The 20,814-nt window shown below is 38.4% G+C and overlaps 1 protein-coding gene across 2 annotated transcripts in view; it reads right to left on the reverse strand.

The window, feature by feature from the left end:
- TLL1 (tolloid like 1) overlaps window positions 1-13,718 on the reverse strand; it is a 292,559-nt gene extending 278,841 nt beyond the window's left edge. For both annotated transcript variants that reach the window (XM_074229005.1, XM_074229006.1), the window contains exon 1: window positions 13,192-13,718. In XM_074229005.1, the coding sequence (XP_074085106.1) occupies window positions 13,192-13,360 (169 nt within the window). In that variant the 5' untranslated portion in view covers window positions 13,361-13,718. The remainder of the gene's footprint in view (window positions 1-13,191) is intronic.
- Between the last annotated feature and the right edge of the window lie 7,096 nt (window positions 13,719-20,814).

The following is a 20,814-nucleotide window of genomic DNA, read 5'->3' on the forward strand; positions in this document are numbered from 1 at the left end:
CTGCCTTGGCAGGTAGACTCCCAGGTATTTTATATTGTCTAAGGTTACTTTGAATGGGCAAAAGATCAGTTTTTAAAAACTCATGGACAATGTTCTTTAACAAATTTATATATATATATATATATATATATATATATATGTATATATATATAATGGCATAGTAAAGTCTATGAAAATTCAGCCATCCAATTAAATAATTATTCCATTCCAATTCAATCCAATAACTATTTAATAAGTGCTTGCTATGTATTAGACACAAAAATTTCAAAGATGATATAAATCTGATCCTTCAAGTAGCTCATATTCTACCAAAGGATTACAACATTTATACAATTGCATAAAATCAGATAATTTAAGTAGAGAAGATATTATTGACAATTAGAATAAAGAGGGGAAATAATCAAGGAGAGTTTCAAAGACCACTTAACCCCTGAATAAGTCTCGAAGGAAGAAGCATTCCTTGTTTCCTAGAGAAAACAATGAATTCTATTACAGGAAATCTGCCTATGCATAAAATAGTAGATGCAATTCAGGGAACAGCTTTAGCAGCATGAAGTACATGATGGGGAGTAAAACTAGTGAAGGAGGTTGGAGTCAGATTGTCAATGGCCATAAGTGCCAAGCTGATGGGGTTTATATTTTAACTTATGGACAATAGGGAGCCATGGGAGAATTTTTAGAGAACACAGTCAAACATAGTTAAAATTGTTCCCTAGAAAAATAACATTGGCAACCATAATAAGGATGGATAGGAAAGTAGCAAGACTAAAATCAGAAGGAACTTAAAACAACACATTGAAGATGTGATGAAGGTCTGCAAAGGGGTGAGGAACACGAGCAGAGAAAAGAAGATCGATTTGAGAGGGAAGAATATTAACATCTTGGCAGCTGACTAAATGAGGAGACTGGGTACTGAGGGAGAGATGAATATCAAGGACAATACACTCTTAAGTTATAAACAGGGTGATTAAGAGGTTGCTGGCCTTGGGGAAAAAAATAGCAAGTTTAGTGAAGGTGCAATTTAGGAGGAAAGGAAATGAGTCACTTCGATATGCCAAGTTGGAGATTCTGATGGGATATCCAAATAGAGATGCCCACAGGTTACTGGTAATACAGGATTAAATTGTAGGAATAAGATTTGGACTAGACATATAATGAAGCATGTGAGGACTGATGAACTCACCAAGGTCAAGAGTTCAGAGGGAAAAAAATGAGACAAAACTCAGAACTTTAGGCAAACCACTGACTCATGGGGTGGAGAGACATAATGGAACAACAAAAGAAACATCAAAAAGAGCAGACAGGTAGGAGAAGGACCAGCTATCCACAATGTCAAAAAACTGAAAGAAAGTCTAGGAGAATGAGGACTGAGAAAAAGCAGTTGAATTTAGCAGAGAACAGATGATTAGTACTATAGAAAAGTAGTGGGTAGGGTTGATAGCCTGATTATAAGGTATAACTTGAAGGAATGTGTTAACTTACATATAATTAGATTTCGTGGAGAAAAGTTCATTTATTCTTAAACATGCTTGAACCATTTTTTTCTTTATTGGCACAGCCCTTTGATGTATGTGTTGTCACTATATCAATGAGTTGACCCAAATATTTTTAGTCTTCAATAAATATTTATATCACTTATATAATACACTGAAGAAAGACAAATCCAACTTTAGCTACCTTTTGGCTTTCAAATACTCAATCTGTATTCTTTGTTGTTGTTTGTCCTGCATTCTAGAAGAAGATCAATGACATCAGGAAGGTGATGTCTCAACTTGCAAGTGAATTGGATTTAAGTGAAGCAGGGCTGTGCAAAGTCACTGTCCTTAGTCTCACTCCTCCAGAGCCAACTAGGTCCAGGATTTCTTCATAGAAATGTATGAGATGGGTTATTGAGAATGGTTTAGTTGACAGAATTAGCACGTTATTGCAAGGGACAAAGTCAAGCAAGTATCCCATTAGCCAGGTCACAATGTCTTCAAATTTAAATCATCAATATCCTACTCTCAAGGCTAACAATAGTTAAAACTAAACAAGAGAATTACCTTCTTCATTTTTCTGGGACTGAAAGTATGTTGTGCTCCATTTCCCCAATGCCTCTGTCTTTTATGATGCTGGGAAGCTAAGATCATACAAAACTTTCTTTATAGTTTTTGTTCGGTTGTATCTGACTGTTCATGATCCATTTGGGGTTTTCTTGGCAAAGATATTACAGTAGTTTGCCATTTTCTTCTCCAGCTCATTTTACAGATAAGGGAACTGAGTCAAACAGGGCTAAGTGACTTACCCAGGGTCACAAGGTTAGTATCTGAGGCCAGATTTGAACTCAAGAAAATGAGTCTTTCTGACTTCAGGCCAACTAGTCACCAGAGAAAACAGTTGAAAAAAAAAAAAAAAGAAAAAGGGCAGGGTGGTGCAAAACAATATTTGAACTCAGAAGACCAAATAGAGTTCAAATACTAGTTCTTAGTCTAAGCAAGATATTAAACTATCATTCTTTCAGATTCCTCATTTATTGTATCAAATGACTGCTAAAGTCATTTCTGGCTCTAGACCTATGATTTTTTAATCTCTAAATAACTATTTTTTGACAGTAGCAGAGAGATCAAAGAAGATGGAGGAGGAGAGAGGAGTCTCCAAGCTCTCATTCAGACAAAGGTGACTCTGTATCTTTGAGAGCTGAGAGTACTCTCAAATTCTCCAAGTAACTGAAGTAACAGTTCCTCCATGTCACTACAGCTCTACCCCAAAGGGAAAAAAGTCATGGATTCTTCATTAAAAGCTCACAGCTGTTAGCTCACACCTAAAGGTGATGTAGAGAATCACAAAAGTTCTAAGAAGCAAGGGAGTTCTGAATTTTGTAAATCAAGACAGCAGGGTCCTCAATGACTGATTACATCCGATTATAGATTAATTGTGTGCCTCTTTTTTTAAAGCTGAATGTTAATGATATTTCCATTTCTTAAATTATATTTTGATTCATAATAACATGGAAAAGGAAGAAGAATATGTCATTTAGAGTAAAAGGGCCTTGACTGAATCCTGCTCCTTGCATTTACTACTTATATGACCTTGGCTCATAAGGTCTCTGGTCCAACCTCATCTATAAAATTAGAAGATTGAATAAGAAACTCTAAAGTCCCTTCTAACTCCAAATGTATGATCCTATCTTCTATGATTACTAGACAGCAAATAATATGGTGTTCTAGGCCTATCTAGGAACCTAAGTGGCTCAGTGGAAAGGCACCAGAGCTGGACTCAGATGACCTGAGTTCATATCTGGCCAAAGAAAGTTACTATAGTTATGTAATTCTGAGTAAATCACTTAACTCTGTTTGGCTCAGTTTTTTCAAATGTAAATTGGGGATAAGAGCACTTATTTCAAAAATTTTTTTTAAGGATCAAATAACTAAATAATATTTATAAAGTGCTTGGTATACAGTACTTGTCATTTGATGAGCATCCTATGAATATTTAATCCCTTTCACTTCCCTTATCTGACAAAATTAATAACAATAGATCACCTGAGAGTATGACTGAATTACTCAAAGATGCAACTGTAATCACTACCTCCAAACCATCATAAATCCTTAAAATAAGCCACTGTCCCAAAGGACTGACAAAATGTAATGAATACCAGCCAAAAAAATAGTTACACATAGGTTAATTATCACTTCCATAATGTATCATCTATATAAAGGGAAAAGTTGATTGTAAGTGATGTGTTTTTTTCTATAAAGAAATCATTCAACTTATGAGACACTTGAGAGAAAAAAGCATAGTGCTGAATATATTTAGACAATCAAAAACTCATATCAAAGTGTATTTATAAATATTGTGCCACCATAGGATTTGGGAGATAGAAATGAAGATAAAGATAGAAGGTTTCTCTGGGTAGAGAAATCTAAATAATGAAGACCCTGGGGACCGATATTTGGACCATTATTACAATTTAAAAAAATTGATAGGGGGCAGCTAGGTGGTGCAGTGGATAGAGCACTGCCCTGGAGTCAGAAGAACCTCAGTTCAAATCCAGCCTCAGACATTTAATAATTACCTAGCTGTGTAGCCTTGGGCAAGCCACTTAACCCCATTGCCTTGCAAAAAAAAATTTAAAAAAATATAGATAGAAGAGGGCATGCACAGTCAAACCTTTTTTCATGTATAAAAGTACCAAAAACTGCAGGGGAGGTTCACCAGTTAATATAATTGGTATAGGATAAGTTTCTGAGATCAATTTCCAATTCCTTAACTTGGTATTTACACAATTTGGGACCAAACAACCTTTCCAGCCTTATTTCATAGAACAGCTATGTTTTCTCCAAATTAGACTAGTTGAATACAACATGTTCTCTGCATATTCACATAGAATGCACTCCTTCCTCATCTCTGCTATTGAGGGCTGCAGGTGTCACCTTCTTTGTGAAGCCTCTCTAACCACCCACTCCATACTCAGTCCTCCCTTCCCCCAAAATGTTTTCTTCCTTCTTAAGCTTTTCTAGAACAATTGGCCTGGAACATTCCTTTGTGCCAATCATATCTTACCTGGCATTATACTTATCAGTGTTAACTTAGGGCACAACTTGTTGTTTCATCAGTTTCTGAGATGATGCTGTGCAAATGAAAGGCTTTTAATAAAAGTTTATTCCATTGGTCGAATATGACTAGGGACTGGATGTCAGAAAAAGAGGATCAAAGAACTAAAAGAAATTTATCTTCAATCTGAAAGGAGAAAGCTAAGGAGTGCATATGATTAAATGCTATAAAAGCCAGGAAGAATTAGCTTGAGGGCACATTTTGTTTACAAAATCCTAGAAATTTGGGGAGCTAGATCTGTGATTTCATCAACGAATTCCTTTAAACAGCAACTGATCTGTAATTTTAGTGCTTTAAGAATGGAGCAATGTCTTGAGAGTTTAAGAAAATTCTTTCCTATTATCATAAAATATATAAACTACTTAAACTGGCATTAAATGACCCCCATGGCATGAATGCAACATACCTTTCCAGTTAGATCATTGACAGAATTTGAACTCAGATCTTTCTAAAGTCAAAGCTCACCTTCTAAAGTCACACTTCTCCTAAAAGACTGAAAATAGAAGCATCCTTTGAAGTGTGAAAAAGACTTTTAGGATCAAGACAAGGAAGTGCTCTATATAGCCCAGAGATGGTATGTGATTTATTCCTGCAAAAGGCTGAAAATATAAGCAGGTTCAAGGAAGCCTTGTCAATTTAATGGATGGCAGACCTATAGTTTAGCTTAAGAGGGGAAAGACTCTGAAATTCAAGTGGTTTTCCTCTCCTCACTCCAAATTCAATCACCTTGCCACTTCCCATCAATTCTGTTTCTATAATAACTCTCCCATGTTGGTTTCCTCTCATCTACTGTCACTACCACTATCCTAATTTAGGCATTTTTTTTATGCTTCTCCAATACTGTTCTATCTTCCAACTGCACTTTCTTCTATTAGTCTTTTCCCTTTCCAAACCATTTTTCATAACAACCTAAGCAATTTTCCTATTGCACTACTTTAATCAAAGTTTTCAATTCAAGAACTCTTCTTTCCCATTATTATGAGCACTAGCCTTGGAATCAGGAGGAGGGGAGGGGAATTCAAATTCAGCCTCAGACACTTGACACTACCTATGTGACCTTGAGCAAGTCGCTTAATCCTGATTGCCACTCATTTAGAGCCATCTCCAGTCATCCTGATTTATATCTGATCACTGGACTCAGTTCTGGAGAGGAAAGTGAGACTTGTGACTTAGCACAGCATCCCCTCACTCAAATCCAATTTATGTGCATCACCTCCCTGATGTCATGCTATTTTTCAAGAACAAAGGACAAACATCATCTTAACATAGAAACTTCTTAACTTAGTATTCAGTGTTTCCAATCAGTAAATTAATTTTCCCTTTCCCTTATTTTCCCCCTTAAAGTACTCTATGCCTCAACCACAAGAGATTGCTCAATATGCATAGTCTTAATCTCATCTCTCTTATCAGATATCTGATGGAGCAGTGCATAGAGTGGTAGACCTGAGGTTTGACCCCAGACATTTATTTGCTGTGTCATCACTTAATTTGTGCAAGACACTTAAGATCTGTTTGCCTCAGTTTCCCCATCAATAAAATAAGTGCAAAAATAGTACCTCCCTAGAAAAGTTATTGTAAGAATCAAATGAGACATTTGTAATAGCATATTTGAAAAAGCACTGAGCTTTTTGGAAAGATGGAAAGAAATTCTTATTCCTTTCTCTCCCCACCCCCATCTTTGTACGTTATCTAATGTTATCTTCCCTAGCTTAAATGAATACTATACACATGTTTCTTTGGCCAGATTCTATTAACTTTTCTCCTTTCCTTCAAGGTCAAATATATGTTCCATCATTTTTGTCTTTCAGTTTTCAGCACCTAACACTACCTTCCACGTAATAGGTCCTTATTAAATATTATCGAATATCATGGATAACAGAAAAAGTTAGGGCTACTGACAGAATCTTAATCTACATGGACCAAGGGTCTTGCTATGAAGCTTTTATTTCACAAAAGCATATTTTAAACTTCCCCTACATTAATCACAAGAAGACAATTTGGATTCTATGAAATAGCCAGAAAAAAATTGTCTAATTTATACCACAATTTGTCCTATAAATTTCAATAAAATTTGAATTTTTAATTGAATACTATAAGATAACAATTTTGAAATTGGGTCTATATTATCCTGCAGAAAAGGCAAATTGCTGCTCAGGAGACTTCATGAGAGCAGGAAGGAGAGAGGACTTTTTTTATCTAATATTCAGATGCTGTCTATAACATAAAAGAGATCCTGGTCATAATTATTTTTAAAAAACTCTTTTTATATCAATATTAATAGCACAGAAAAAGGTGTCTTGGTTTTTAAAAAAAAAGTTGTTACTCTGCTTCCCTATTAAAAAGGTACACACACTTAAAAATGTATCCCATCCATCACTCTGTACCAATTGACAATGAAGGAAATTCCAATTTTATAAAAAAAAAAAAAACTCAGGAACAAGCTATCATATTAATACAGAACTATCTTGCTTACCCAGTCTGTTTATTTGAGGTATTTCATATGTTAAGAATCACTCTGCTACAATAGACTAATTAGCATACTGGCTCCCTCTACCCCCACCCCCATAAACTAATCATCAGTAGAACAGTGCCTTTAGAGACATGCAATGTTACAAGAAACCTCTCTTTGCTTCCCTTCAGTAATATGATCCAAAACCAACAATAGGTTGGGAAGTATAGGGGAAAGAGTCCCACTTACTAGGTCAAGAACAAAGTCCTGGGATTTGTCTATATGACTATCTCCACAGGGTTGTTATGAGAAAAACAATAAAAGCACCTTAAAATATTGTCCTATGTAAATGCAATTTTCTATTATTAGGTTTAGAGACCTAGTCCCTCAAGACTTTAGAAGAATCAGATTACATAATGATGTTTGTCCTTCATTCTTGAAGACTATCATAAGCAAGAGCTGGATTTCAGTGAGGGGGTGCTGTGCTATGTCACCAGCCTCGCTTTCTCCTCCAAGTGGCCAGATATGAATCAGGATGGCTGGAGATGGCACTGGATGTGAGGCAATCAGGGTTAAATGACCTGCCCAAGGTCACCCAGCTAGTAAATGGCAAGTGTCTGAGGCTGGATTTGAACTCCCTTCCATTCTCCAGACTCCAGTGTTCTATACACTGCACCACCTAAATTTCATAATAATATGAAAGGAAAAGTATATGTATGGGAGAAAGAGTCCAAGATATTTGCCTAGACTCTCTGACTTTTGTACATTGATTCCAACCTTTCAGATAGGCCTCTACTCTGACTGGCAATATCTGAGGGTCCAATCTCTCTAAGGTGGCAGTTAGAAATTCTACCACATCCATGCTGGAACTATTCCTCCCTATAAATTAAAACTTTCATCCTGGATTCAGGAGGGTAAATTAGATGACCCCATGGATCTTTTTCAGTTCCACAATTTTATCATTTCAAGCCAGTTTCCATATGACCAATAGGTTTTTCTGTTTGAACTTTATGGTTAAATTCCATAAGTTAAACAAAATCTTCAGTTGATTATTTAGCTTTGGCATCAACTTCATTAAATGGGCCTTGCTGAAAAATTTTTTCCAGTCTTTAAGAAATAGTAATTTCTTTGGTGTGGACACTTCCTCCATTTATGCAAATTGGAATCTGATCTTCTCCTAGTCCAATCATTCATGTTCTATTGTGGTAAAATACCAAATTAGAAACTAGTGGTCAATTATCAGGGGCAGCTAGGATGACCAGTCCTCAAGACAGAAATTTCGATACCTCTGAGTAAATACTTGAATCTTTCCAACAACCATAATTTAGTTTAAAAATGTTGCCATTTTTATTATATAAGCTTAACTAAATTTAAAAAGGGGGGGGATCTTTCTCACTTAATTCAGATATTCCTTGCTTACTCTCAAAATCATTTTAAGGATGTCTTTGTTATAGAACTCTTGTAGTCCTTGATAAGTGATTATCCAACATTCAATACATTTTGTCAGAATTACAAAGATTATTTCTCTTAATCCTTGGTAATTTTATAAAGAAAAGTAGATTATTTTATGTTTATCATATATATATATATATATATATGTACATATATATATATATATATATATATATATATATATATATATATATCTTATCTAACCCCTGAAACTTATAGCTGTGTGATTTTGAGCAAGTCACTTAACCCAGTTTGCCTTGATTTCCTCATGGTTGAAGAAGGAAATGGCAAACTGCTCTAATACATTTGCTAAGAAAACCCCAAATGGGGTCATGAAGTGTCAGGCATGACTGAAATGAACAAAAAATAGATATTTTAAGATCTTCATTGTCATTATTTAATCTTTTAATGAAGAAAGGATAACAAGGCCACTTTTCCTATTTTTTGTCTCCACTATATTGGTACTCTTAGCATTGATCTCTTTACTTTTAGACTCTCTTCAATCTATCTTTCACAAAGCTACCAAAACAGTCTTCCTAAGGCACATGCTTGCCCATGTTATTCCCATGACCAAAAACCTTCAGTTGCTCTCCATTTCTGTGGTTCTTATTTATCTTTTTGACTTCATTTCATCTTATATACCTATGAGAATTCTGTTCCAAACTTGAACCAATACCTGTTTATGCAAATCATCCCCATGATATAAGGAATATAATACCTTCTCCCCTCCACTTATCAGAATCCTAGACTTCCTTCAAAGCTCGACTCAGAAACTACCTACTCTGTGAAACTTATCTTGATGACCCCCCCCAAATCCCTTCTCAATTTTACTTGTATTAAATTCCAATAGAATAGAATGTAAGCTCCCTGTAGGCAGAGATTCTTTTTTTGCTGATGGTAAGGTTTTCTGGAGAGGGGAGATATAATTCATCCCTATATAGCAGGTACTCAACAAATGTTTATTAATAAAATGAGTAAGGTCCAAGAAGATTTATGAGCAGGTTGGCATAACCTTTAAAAATATAGAGGCATTTTCATGCAACAAGTCATCAGCATAGAGCAAAGACCTGATGGCACAGTAAAACTCTGAGTACCAGATTAAAATATAACTAAGAAATGTTTAATAAAATAAATAAAAATACAATATAATATAGATAATGCTAATCTGTGGTTTTCTAAGTCAATCTACTTAGTCAATCTAAGACAAGGATCCATTTCTTACTGGAGTTTGACAACCTTGGTCTGGAACATTCTCAGAATCTTTTCTAAAACAATTTGAAAGAATCTTGTTATTGAATTTTATTTTCAATTTAATTTTGGTCAGAGTTAAGAATCAACTGATAATACAGTATATTAGTACATTTAGGCAATCAACACAACACAGATAACCATTCATTTGCTGCCCTCAAGGACCTGGTTCCTGGAGAAAGTAAAAAATTGTCTATTGGACAGATTCCCATGTATTAGGTGAAAAATTTATCAATTAACAATTAGAACTTGATATCCAGGGAATCTGGGTGGCCTAGGTTAAGTTTGGGGATTCCCTGATGTAACTACCCAAAGGACTCCTACTTTTGATACTTCTAGAAACTAGGCTGGGATTTTTTTAATCATCCAGTCAAATTCTTCCTAGATTTCAGGAATATTAAGATTAGGAAGTTTAAGTGAGTTGTATGGGAATTTATAGGTAGTTAATAGTGGAGTCAATGTCAGGACTCTGTGCAGTTGCTAGAAATACTAGTCTATTCCTTGAAGAGTACTAAGAGTACAGGCCTCCCCACAGACCATGTGCTCCAAAAGTGATAGACTAAAAGCCCCATTCTGAATTCCAAGACTCAAAGGATAGGTCCAGAAGTGATTCTAGGAGTTAAACTTTAGCCTATCACAATCTCTCCTGGATTCCCAGTCCTTCCCCTCCACCATTTTACGAATTTATGAACATTAATGGTTCTAAAAATATGACAATCTATACCACTTCTTTTCCTAATTGTATTTTTTATTTTCCAAAGTTTCTTTTATTGCTATTCCTCATCTGTTTTACAGTGCTCCTGGGGAGGGCCATTGGCTTTCAGCTGACATTTGAGAATAGAACCTCATCTCATCATTCCACCAAAGAGGTCACAGTGGGGATAAAGAAAAGAAATCCAAAGGGTGACCAACTCCTTTCTCAGCTCCAACAATCTCCAAAATAACAGCAGTAGCACTCAAAAACAAACAGAAAAACTAATAAATAAAATCCTCAGATAAAGAAGGGGTAGGAGTCATCCTTCTGGCCAAAATAATTATCCATTCACAGATGTATTTATTTTAAGCACCAGAAGTTACCACTCAATGTTATCCTACCACAAGAAAATGGTATCAAGGAAAACAAATATAAGCACTATTCCAGCTGTTTCATTTTGTCAGTTTTTCTTCTATCTTTTCTAGCTGATCATTTTCAGGGAAATACTCACAGCCACCTTTTTCTGCAAACCACACAAAATCCAAAGATTAGGCTGCAAAAACTACAAATGCCCTGAAATAGAAAAAAGTACTGGTTCAAATGGGATTAACCTCTTCTGGAAACAATATCATGAAAGATGAATTTCTAAGACAAGAGAATTCCTTGAAACATATTTGCCACTCTTTTGACATTTCTGCTGATACTGTCATTTCATTTACAAAAGGAATTAATATTAAGAAAAACGTATTTTCCATCTGAAAAAAATGCCTTATTTTCTCCTAGAACTTCTCTGGTGTTGAGATGGTTAAGCCCTCCCACAAGAGGACAGTAGCATTTTTAAAAGTTTCCTAGAAAATCATTGGTTCACAATATAGTTAGCAATTAGTCCTGTCAAACATCTAACAAGGGACATCATTTTCAATTATCTGAAAGTTCTACTTGACTTTATTTAAAGCCTATAAAATGATATTGAAACCAGATTATGGGTTTGCAAATTAAACTGATGCTCACTCTTTGCTGAATCATTCTCTTCTGCATCTTTCTTGGTAAATAGATGATATCTATGTTTCCAAACAGTGAAGTAGGAAGAAAAGGGGAGGGGGGAGGATACAGAGCTAGGGAAAAAAAACTTCGTTTGAGGCAAGAAGTTCAACCATCTTTTTTTAAAAAGGGCAGAACAGCTGGCTTGAGGAAATATCATTCTGACTTCAATAGACAACACAAGGGGGCTCAGGTTTGTATTGGTCCATCTTTGCATGAATGACATCGCAAGGGGAGAAGACTGGTACCTTTCACGCCTTCAGTAAGAAAAGGGATTTTTGTGCTTGTTTTATGTTCTATCCTCGCTAGAGTTTTCAGATCAAACATCTCTACGTCAAAAGGGAAAAAGCATCTAAAGGAATTTGTAGCCCTCTCTACCCTATCTCGTGCTTTCATTCATCCGTCCCGGTGGTCCACCGCAGAATTGTCCCTGTGACTGTAGGGCACCCCCGGGAGGGCGCGCACTGAACCTTTTTGCCCTGGGATGCTGGGTGTAGGGCTCGCTTACACGTCGTCCGCTCCTACAGCAATCTCACAGACGAGGGAGGAGAGCCCTTCTTGGGAGATGACACATTGCTGCCTTTTGAGCTTCCAAACACCAGGGTCATCCCAAGAACCAGAGTCTCCTGAACCTCCTCTTTGTGAATCTCCCTCCACTCCCCATGGGGCGCGCGCCAGGTCGCATCCCTGCAGCGAGCCGCACCAACAGCCGCTCCCGACCCAAAACTAAGGCGGGGGAAGCAGGGGTGCTGACACTAGTGAAGGGGATGAACCCCTGGGAACTTCCCTCACGTGGTCCCAGCCCTCCCCACGTGCGGCTCCTCGGACTGAGAGGCCCCTGCGAGGGAAGCGCCGCCATGCGCCCAAAGGCGGATCGGCAGCGAGAAGCTAGGGACTGGGGGGGAGGAAGGACCTGGAGGCGCTGGGCAAGAGGAGGGAAGTCAGGGTTTCCTGCAATTGCGATGAAAGCTGGTCCCCAGAGGTGTTCCGAGGAGCAGCTTCAGGGATTCTCCCTCTCTCCTTTGCCTTGGAGTGGGAAGGTGGGAACGCACGGGGAGCACATCCCTGTGGGATCCTGGGGCAGGCGCGATCCCCACAGTTGCAAGAGTGGAGTTACAGCCGGGTGGGCGCCTCGAAGAAGTGTCCCAGTGGGGCCAGGAACTTCTTCCCACCCCACCCCCTCCTGCAGTGCTCCATCCACTCCATCCCCATCCGATCCAGCTCCCATCAGGGTCCCCCGCTCCCGTATTCCAGCTACGATTGGAGGTCTGCTGAAGAAATAAAACAAAATAGAACGAAACGTTTCCCCTGAAGATTCTGAAACTAGAGACCCGAGGTGCAGATATTTATAAACCTTTTTCAGTCCGTGAGGCTTCATCACTTAGAGGAGGGTGAGAGTTGCGAGGGAGAAAGATAAGGGAGAGTTTGTCACAGTCCTAACTAGGTCTCCATCTAGAGTAAACCAAAAGGACGTGTAGCAAGTGCGGAGGGAACGGGATGCGGTCCCGGGAAGTGGGGAAAAAATCCGTGAACCTGTTCAACAAAGTCCCCAAGTTCACTCCGCTTGAGAACGTTAGCCAGGGAGGCTTGGGGAAGAAGCAGGTGAGTCACCCCTCTCCAAGTCATAACGATAAGAATAACAATAAGCAATAAATACGATACGAAGCTGAGATGGAGAGCTACTTGGGCATAGGAGACGCGACCAGTCACTTACCGGCTTTACAGGGATCCTTATAATCTAGCGTGTCGGCTTTCTCCTCTTCGTGAAAAGCGTAAGTGTAATCATAATCGAAGCCAGAGGAGACCCACAGCTCTCCACCGAAGATCAGTCCCGAGGTCATCAGCCACAAGACCATCCTCTGGGATAGCATTTCCATCCCCATCCTCCTCCCGGGGAGGAAAAAAAAGAGAGGGACTGGGCGATCAGCTGCCTGTAGTCCACGTTGATTGGAAGGGGCGGGGAGGGACAGTAGCTCCTCTCCACCTAGAGGCTCCTTGGGACTGCTAGGTGTCCGGAGACATGCGAAGAAGGGGAAACCTTAAGGGAGAGGAGAAGGGATTTCTCGGTGCGTCCCCACCCCCTCTTTGGAAAGGAAGAAGTTGGGAAGGAGCTCGTGTGTGGGTGGCCGGGCAGGTAGGGAGGGAGGTGGATGGGGAAGTGCGGGAAGGACTGGCAGGAGAGGAGGAGGGGAGGCGGTCCTAGTCCGACTCGGGTCCTCGCAGCGCCCCGCGATCGCTGCCTGTCACAACGTCTCCGGGCCGGGTTAACCCGCAGCCAAACTTCGCGCGGCTGCCTCTCCTCCTCCTCCTCCTCCTCCTCCCCCTCCCCCTCCTTCTCCTCCTCCCCCTCCTCCTCCTCCGGCCTCTCCCAGAGGAACGCGATGCCCCCCGGGGCTCGGTGCGGCTCCGACTCCTACTCGTGGCTCCTCCTGCCAAGGCTCGGGGTTGATCCCTTCTCCCACAAGCCGCCGCCGCCCCCTCCTGCTCCTGCTCCTGCTGCTACTTCTGCTCCTGGAAGATGAATCCGGTCTGCACATCAGCACATCTGAACTGAAAGGGGAGACAAACAGGAGAAGGGAGAGTAATTTCTACGCCCAGGAGACCTTAGAGTCCTGCAGCGAGGAGAGAAGCCACTTTGCTGAGAAATAGGGGGGCAGAGGAGGGAGGGGTGGCTTTTCCTTAAGCTATCTTCCCCTCTTCCTTAAAAAAAATCTTAAAAGCATCTAACCCAATCCCTAGCATCCTGCTTGCTTGTTCATACACCCAGGGACAGGAGCCGGGCTCCAGCCTCCTATGTGGCTGCTTTGATAGACTTAGGCAAACACACATCCACAGACTCCCACAGTGACATTTATCTCCATTTATATTTTAGTGGAGATTAAAGATGCCCGTGAAGCCTGTGCTCACCCGTGCAAAGATGAGGTATGTAACAGTTTAGAGAGCCAAGGACCTGCGGGGCGGGGGGAGAGAAGCCCAAGCACTTCGCTCCAAATCGCACGCTCCCCTCCCCCAAATAAACAGGCAATGTGTTTCTTTTCCTAAGCTGCTGGTTAATGTTAGCACCCGCCGGAGTTGGGGGCAGAGGAGGGAGAGAACGGTCCTGCCTCGTCGGTTTAATTTAAGGAAAGAGAGTCCTTTGATCTCCCAACTTTTTTTGCTAAAAAAAAAAAATTACGAACCTCAAAACTGAAAGTCAAAAAAGAAAAACAAATCCAACTCATACTCCAGATTGCAGCAGCGGGAGGAAACGTCAAGACCTGGTTGTTGGCTTTCCTCGTTTCTCACGTGGGTGACGGGAAAAAAAAAGGCATTTCTGGATTTGCCTTGGAAGCAAAGTTTCTCTAAAATTGGCAGAACCCAAGCGGGATTATTTGGAAGCACGGAGGATATGAGAGCCTGAGTGTGCAAGAGAGAGGTGAACGAATGAAGCCGAGTGGCCGAGCTCAGCCGGCCGAGAACCACCCACAATTCAGCCCATCAGCCGCCACACACAATTCAGCCGATCGGCCTAAGGACAAACATACGGTGGGGGAAATTGGGGGGAAAATAGCCAAGGAAGTCTCCAAACCCCCGTTGTGAGCAATTCCGAAATGGTGCGCACATCTGCAAGTAGTTTCAAAAGAAGGTGAGACTTTTCCGCCTCCTCCTCCAAGTTTCCAGGGGCCTGGGGATTGGGAGGAGAAGGGCTTGGGCGTCAGCAAGTTTCTAACTAATCTCTTCGAAGTGTCAACCGCAACCCAGACTTTGGAAAAGCCCTCTTAACATCTTCATCTGAAACCCCAGTCTTCAAATATTTGTCTGAGGCTGCTCGGAGCACTTCCTTGATACTATCCACAGGCACACAGGCACACAATTAAAGAAGAAACTGATAGGAAAAGGAAATAAACTTTTAAAAGTAAACATAACTGTATTTACATAGCATTTCTGAGCTTCCTAAGGCATTTCTTCACCAAAAAACCCATGAGGTATGTGGTGTAACTATCATCCCCATTTTACAGATGATAAAACTGAGACTCAGAGAGTTGAAATGATTGCTCTACAAAATGGGTCAGGCATGATTCGACTCCGGGCCTTCTGAATTCAGCACTTAATAATAAAAATTTTAAAATTTTTTTAAAAACTATAAATTTCTGGAATCGCAATCCCCCAAAAGTTATATAAACTCTCTTTTGGGAACTTTGTTTAAAATAATTTTTGCTCTTTGTTTTAATTCCTTCTCCTCGATAAGTACTTAGTACAGTATCCCTTATTTAATAAGAGTTCAAGAATAATTGCTTACTAAAATACATCTGCAATTAAAAGTGAAGGGAGAGAGGGAGTTACATAGTGGGTGAAGGAACTAGGCATACAGAATTATTACAAAGAAATGGTACTTCAATTACTTTGCTGAAGTAATTGATGGACCTTTATAGTCAGTTCCTAAACCACATAACAAAGACATATATGTATGTGGTATGATGGGGATGAGGAAGAGGGGATACAAAACTGTTCAATAAAGAAAGAATCCCCACTTGGTTTAGAATCATAAATTCTTCTACCCTGTCAAAAAGCGATTTTCACAATCAATAAAAATGGAGTTGGTATTAGTACTCTGGTGGAAGACTTTATTCTATAAACAATGTGACAAATATTTATCAAGCATCTTGGGCTTTGAAAGGTACAGCTTAAACCTGAAAGCAGCCTATTCACCCCTAACAAAATCCATGTCCTCTATTTTGACTAATGCACCACCACACTGCGCGCACCCTACAGTATTTTTAAAACGTTTGCTTAATTCAAATGTCATGAAAATACTACATTTGATTATGTTATCCATATATATATATATATGTATATATATACATATATATATATATATATATATATAAAATTTTGCAAATGTTTGCCAGTTGTCCTCTTTGGCTATTGTAGTAATCAGTAGCAGCAGTGGTGATGAAAGCTTCCCATGTAATTGCTTGAAAAAATTGCAACCATATACTACAAGATGCATGTAGAGACATCTGCATCCTCCTTTGTTTTGTTTTTTGTTTCTATACCATGACAATGCCTAGCTAGTATTTCATTTCTTTGTAATACTTGTAATTGCTAAATTATAAAATCAAACAACATAGCAACTGGGAGAATAAAAAGAAATGAACAAAAGAAAAGTTATATACATAGTATGCATTAGATGCATACACAATTACAAATACTTACATTTTAAAAAATTATTTCAAAAACGAACCTCAGAAATTCATGGGATGCTATGATTTTGAATCTAAAACTGTAACTTGATCCAATTTTGTACTAATGATTTTTAAAACCATATACCAAACTTTTAAATATAAATTTATTCTGAAGTTTCAATTAATTAAAAACATTCTGTCCTGATCATAAAAACATATTTATAAGAATATACAATAAATATGTTTGTATGTACAAACATGCACATATACATATATATGTGTAAAATTGTGATCAATAGCCAAAGAAAAGTATTCAGTGTATGATTCCAGTCTCTTGGCAATATTTATAGAATGTGTGTGTGTGTGTGTGTGTGTGTGTGTGAGAGAGAGAGAGAGAGAGAGAGAGAGAGAGAGAGAGATTACTTCTCAGGAGGTATGTGCTGAGGTCATCCTTGGCCCCCCATCTGCAATCTGCCCCTTACCTCAGCATCACCATCAAACAAAGGTCATATAAACTCTGGTGGACCTGAAGACAGTTGGCTACAATATAGATTGCAAAAGCATGGACTTCTGGGCCAAAAGATGAGGAATCAATATGATCTCTTAATATCTTTATGATTACAAATTAATACAAATCATAAAGTAAAAATGGTAAAAACAGATATTTGAACTAGTTACCAACTAATCCATTTTAAAAAGTCATCCTTGTATCAATGTGGATTTGTGCTTTGAAATGATGGGAGTGGAAGTCATATATACTTTCTCAACAATTTAACTTTATTAGCTCAGGCTTGGGGAACTTTAAGTTTCATCCAGTTTTCTTTTCATCTCTGTTGTAAAGCTTAAAATCTCAAATACTATTTTCATTTCACAAACACATACACACAAATAATCATTACCCCATCATGCTTGCAAATCTGACAATTGATGTGACAACATATTCAATCAAATTCTATCCTATATCCGTTTCCTAAGTAACCAGCACATTCACAGAGAATAAAGAAAAGCAAGAAAAAACATATCTACTTCATTTGCAATTGATTTTTTTATCATGAACTGTATTAATAAGAAGTCATTGTTAAACTCAAAAATCAGAAATAGTTCATTCCAGATAGAGATTCTGGCCTCCTTAGGACACTGCTTACCATTCTGTCTTTGTTCTTATGTTTATTTTAGTTCCTGTGATTCCTAACTGTTAGTACTCCTGAGTTTCTTTCTTTGCTCTATCCTGAATTAGTTTGGTCCAAGATATAAAGAGCTTTACTTGCCTTCTCTCACCACTTTCAGTTTTATGCCTCTCTTCTAGTATGCCTTGGAGAAACCTCAAATGTCTAGTTATTTTAATTAAATTTAAATGGTAACTGATGTCCTCTTTTTTTCTATGGACCTTATTTCTCAACCTATTCTATCAAATAGATATTAAGACATTGTATGTATATAACTTTGCAAACATAAGATGCAAAATAGGTATTTTCATTAATCCGTTCAAACATTCAACCTTATAATACACACACACACACACACACACACACACACACACACACACACACACACACGGAGCATTTAAATAGTAGAGACTTATTTGAACATTAGTTATTAGTTTAATCCCAGGTATTCTCTTCTGCCTCAGAAGGGGTCTGATCAGTTTTCTTTGTCCAAGAGTAGAGACTAAGACCACAGTCTCTGGAAACAATTATCTCCTTTAACCAAAAATAAAGGATTTGAAAAATGAGAGTTGATGCCACCTAAACTTAAACTTTTTCCTTTCCTCACTAGGAGGCCTGGTAGGATCCCTTACTATTTGTCCTAGGAAAGAATTGTACCCATCAGGAACAGCCTATTTCCTTCATCTCTATTTAAGTTCCTGGCTCTCTCTATATATATACTTTTCCCCCTTTTTTCTTCCTCCCCATTGTTAGGTAAAAAAGAAAGTAATTCTCAGAAGTTCTTATCTTTTATTCTTTTGTATCTCTAACTTAGTAGAGTGTTAACAGGTGACCCAGAGCCCTAACCCTGGAATCGGGAGGACTTAAGTTCATATCTAGCCTAAGTCATTACTATGTGACCCTGGGCAAGTCATTTCACTTTGCCTCAGTTCTTCATCTGTAAATTGAGCTGGAGAAGGAAAGACAAGCCACAGTATCTTTGACTGGAAAACCTCAAATCGGTTCATGTAAACAGGACTGAAATGACTCAACAACAGATCCATCCCTAATTGACTTAATAGAGTGTTAATAGCCATTCTAGGTACTTAATAAATGCTTATTATTTGACAGACATGGGAATACAGAAAAGATTAAGTAATCTCCATAGAATACACTCATGAGAATAGTATTTTATATACTGCAGTGCTTAATAGCTTGCCTTTCATATAGCACGCTTACCAGGAATGAATGAATGGAAATTGTTAGAGAAATATTATGAATTTCAGAGAAGTATAACAATTCAACAGGTCTGATCCCTACATGGGGAAGTATTGGAATATCATGCAAAGAGTGCTTCAAATGTAGTGAAGGGCCAGGCTTTAAAATATTATTCTTCACTTTTAATAGTTCTAAAGCACAGGTTCTTCATCTATAAAACCAGAAGATCAGCTAGATGACCTCAACTATCCCTCTCATGATGAAGCCTATTCTATTGTTGGTAGGAGGAAGGTCAGACCACTGGGATTTGTCAATTAGAAAAGAATTCATACAGCTCTCCACCCCCAGGAGTATGATAATTTGACAGCTTTTATTTCCCATGATTCTGCAAATGTTTAAGACAACTTGTAACAAAGTACTCAGATTTGGATAGCAAAATGGACTAGATTCCCCCATAGAGATTCAAAGTTCCTTAATAAAGCAATAAAGTAAAGAAAGTGAGTTTTTAAAACAAATTAGTGAAGTTTAAAGAAAGAGAAGGCAGTTGCAAGGCCATGCTTTTAGCTAGACTAGACGGCTAAGAACAACATGAAGAGAAGAAAGGAACAGTTGCAAAGTTGTAGCTGGGCTGAGAACAGCAGCCCAACAGAAAGGAAGAGCTGGGCTTATAAGGGAACCTAGCATGCTGTCTATGTTAGAGGAGGTGCTAAGGAATGGCTATCACCTGAATGTGATTAATGTTGGGTATGTATTTTAGGTGATGAGAGCAGGGCATGTGGTACGTTCTGGGAGATGGATAAGGGAAGAGTTGGGGAACTGGGTTAAGGTTACTCAGTAGATTTACATTTGAGCTGCTAGTTAACAATAGGAGGGAAATCAGAGGTGCACAGAATATGCTAGACAAGCACAGATACTATTTCCCTTAATATTTCCCCATCATCACTATGCTTATGTGAAGTGTTTGCAAATGAAGAAAAATAAGAAGTTAGGTACTAAGTAAACCCATGTTATTTTATTCATTTTAATTATATTGAAAAATAATGGAGAATAATGTTTTTAAATTGTTTAATGTTTTAAAAATATATTTTCTGGTCTCTAAGGTAAGAATTGTTCCAGTTCTTACCTTTCTCACATAGATATTATAGTGATTAGTTGGATAGCATAGAAGGTAGACCTATGATTTCTTTTAGGAAAAGAAAATCTCTTCTATCAGTGAAGGTCGGCACCTTCAGCAAAACTTAAAGTACTAGAGGTGCCTGAAGCAGTGAGAAGTTAAATGGCCTGGCAAGGATCACCCAGTCAATATGTGGCAGTGATAGAACTGAAACTTGGGTCTTCTAGACTCCCAGATCAGTTGCTTATCCTGTATGTCATACTAATAAGGAGATAAACATTAAAGTTCTTCTAGGCATTTTGTGTTTTGGAAGGGGGGAATTTATTTAAGTTCAAGTAATTATCAAGGATTTAACATTGGACTACCAGTCAAAAGTTGTTATATAAGAAAATAAAATAACTTGGAGAATAAAGAGTACTGGTTTGGAAAGGGGGTGGTTGAGGATCATATGACCATGGTGTAAACACTATTACCTTTCAGCTTTCCACCCTACATATTATATTCTAGCTGATAGTCATTCTGGAAGTTGACAACTCTTCCAACAGAAATGACAAAACCAAAAGATGAATCAATGCTTCTTGCTTCCTATACCTCCATTTTGAAACCTCTCAACCCTGGATTCATAATACAAGATACTAGAAACAGAGGAAAATTAGAAGTAAAGGCATGTGAGAGTTGAACTATAAGGAAAATTG

The sequence above is a fragment of the Macrotis lagotis genome, chromosome 3 (genome assembly GCF_037893015.1).
Source record: "Macrotis lagotis isolate mMagLag1 chromosome 3, bilby.v1.9.chrom.fasta, whole genome shotgun sequence".
NCBI classification, from domain to species: domain Eukaryota; kingdom Metazoa; phylum Chordata; class Mammalia; order Peramelemorphia; family Peramelidae; genus Macrotis; species Macrotis lagotis.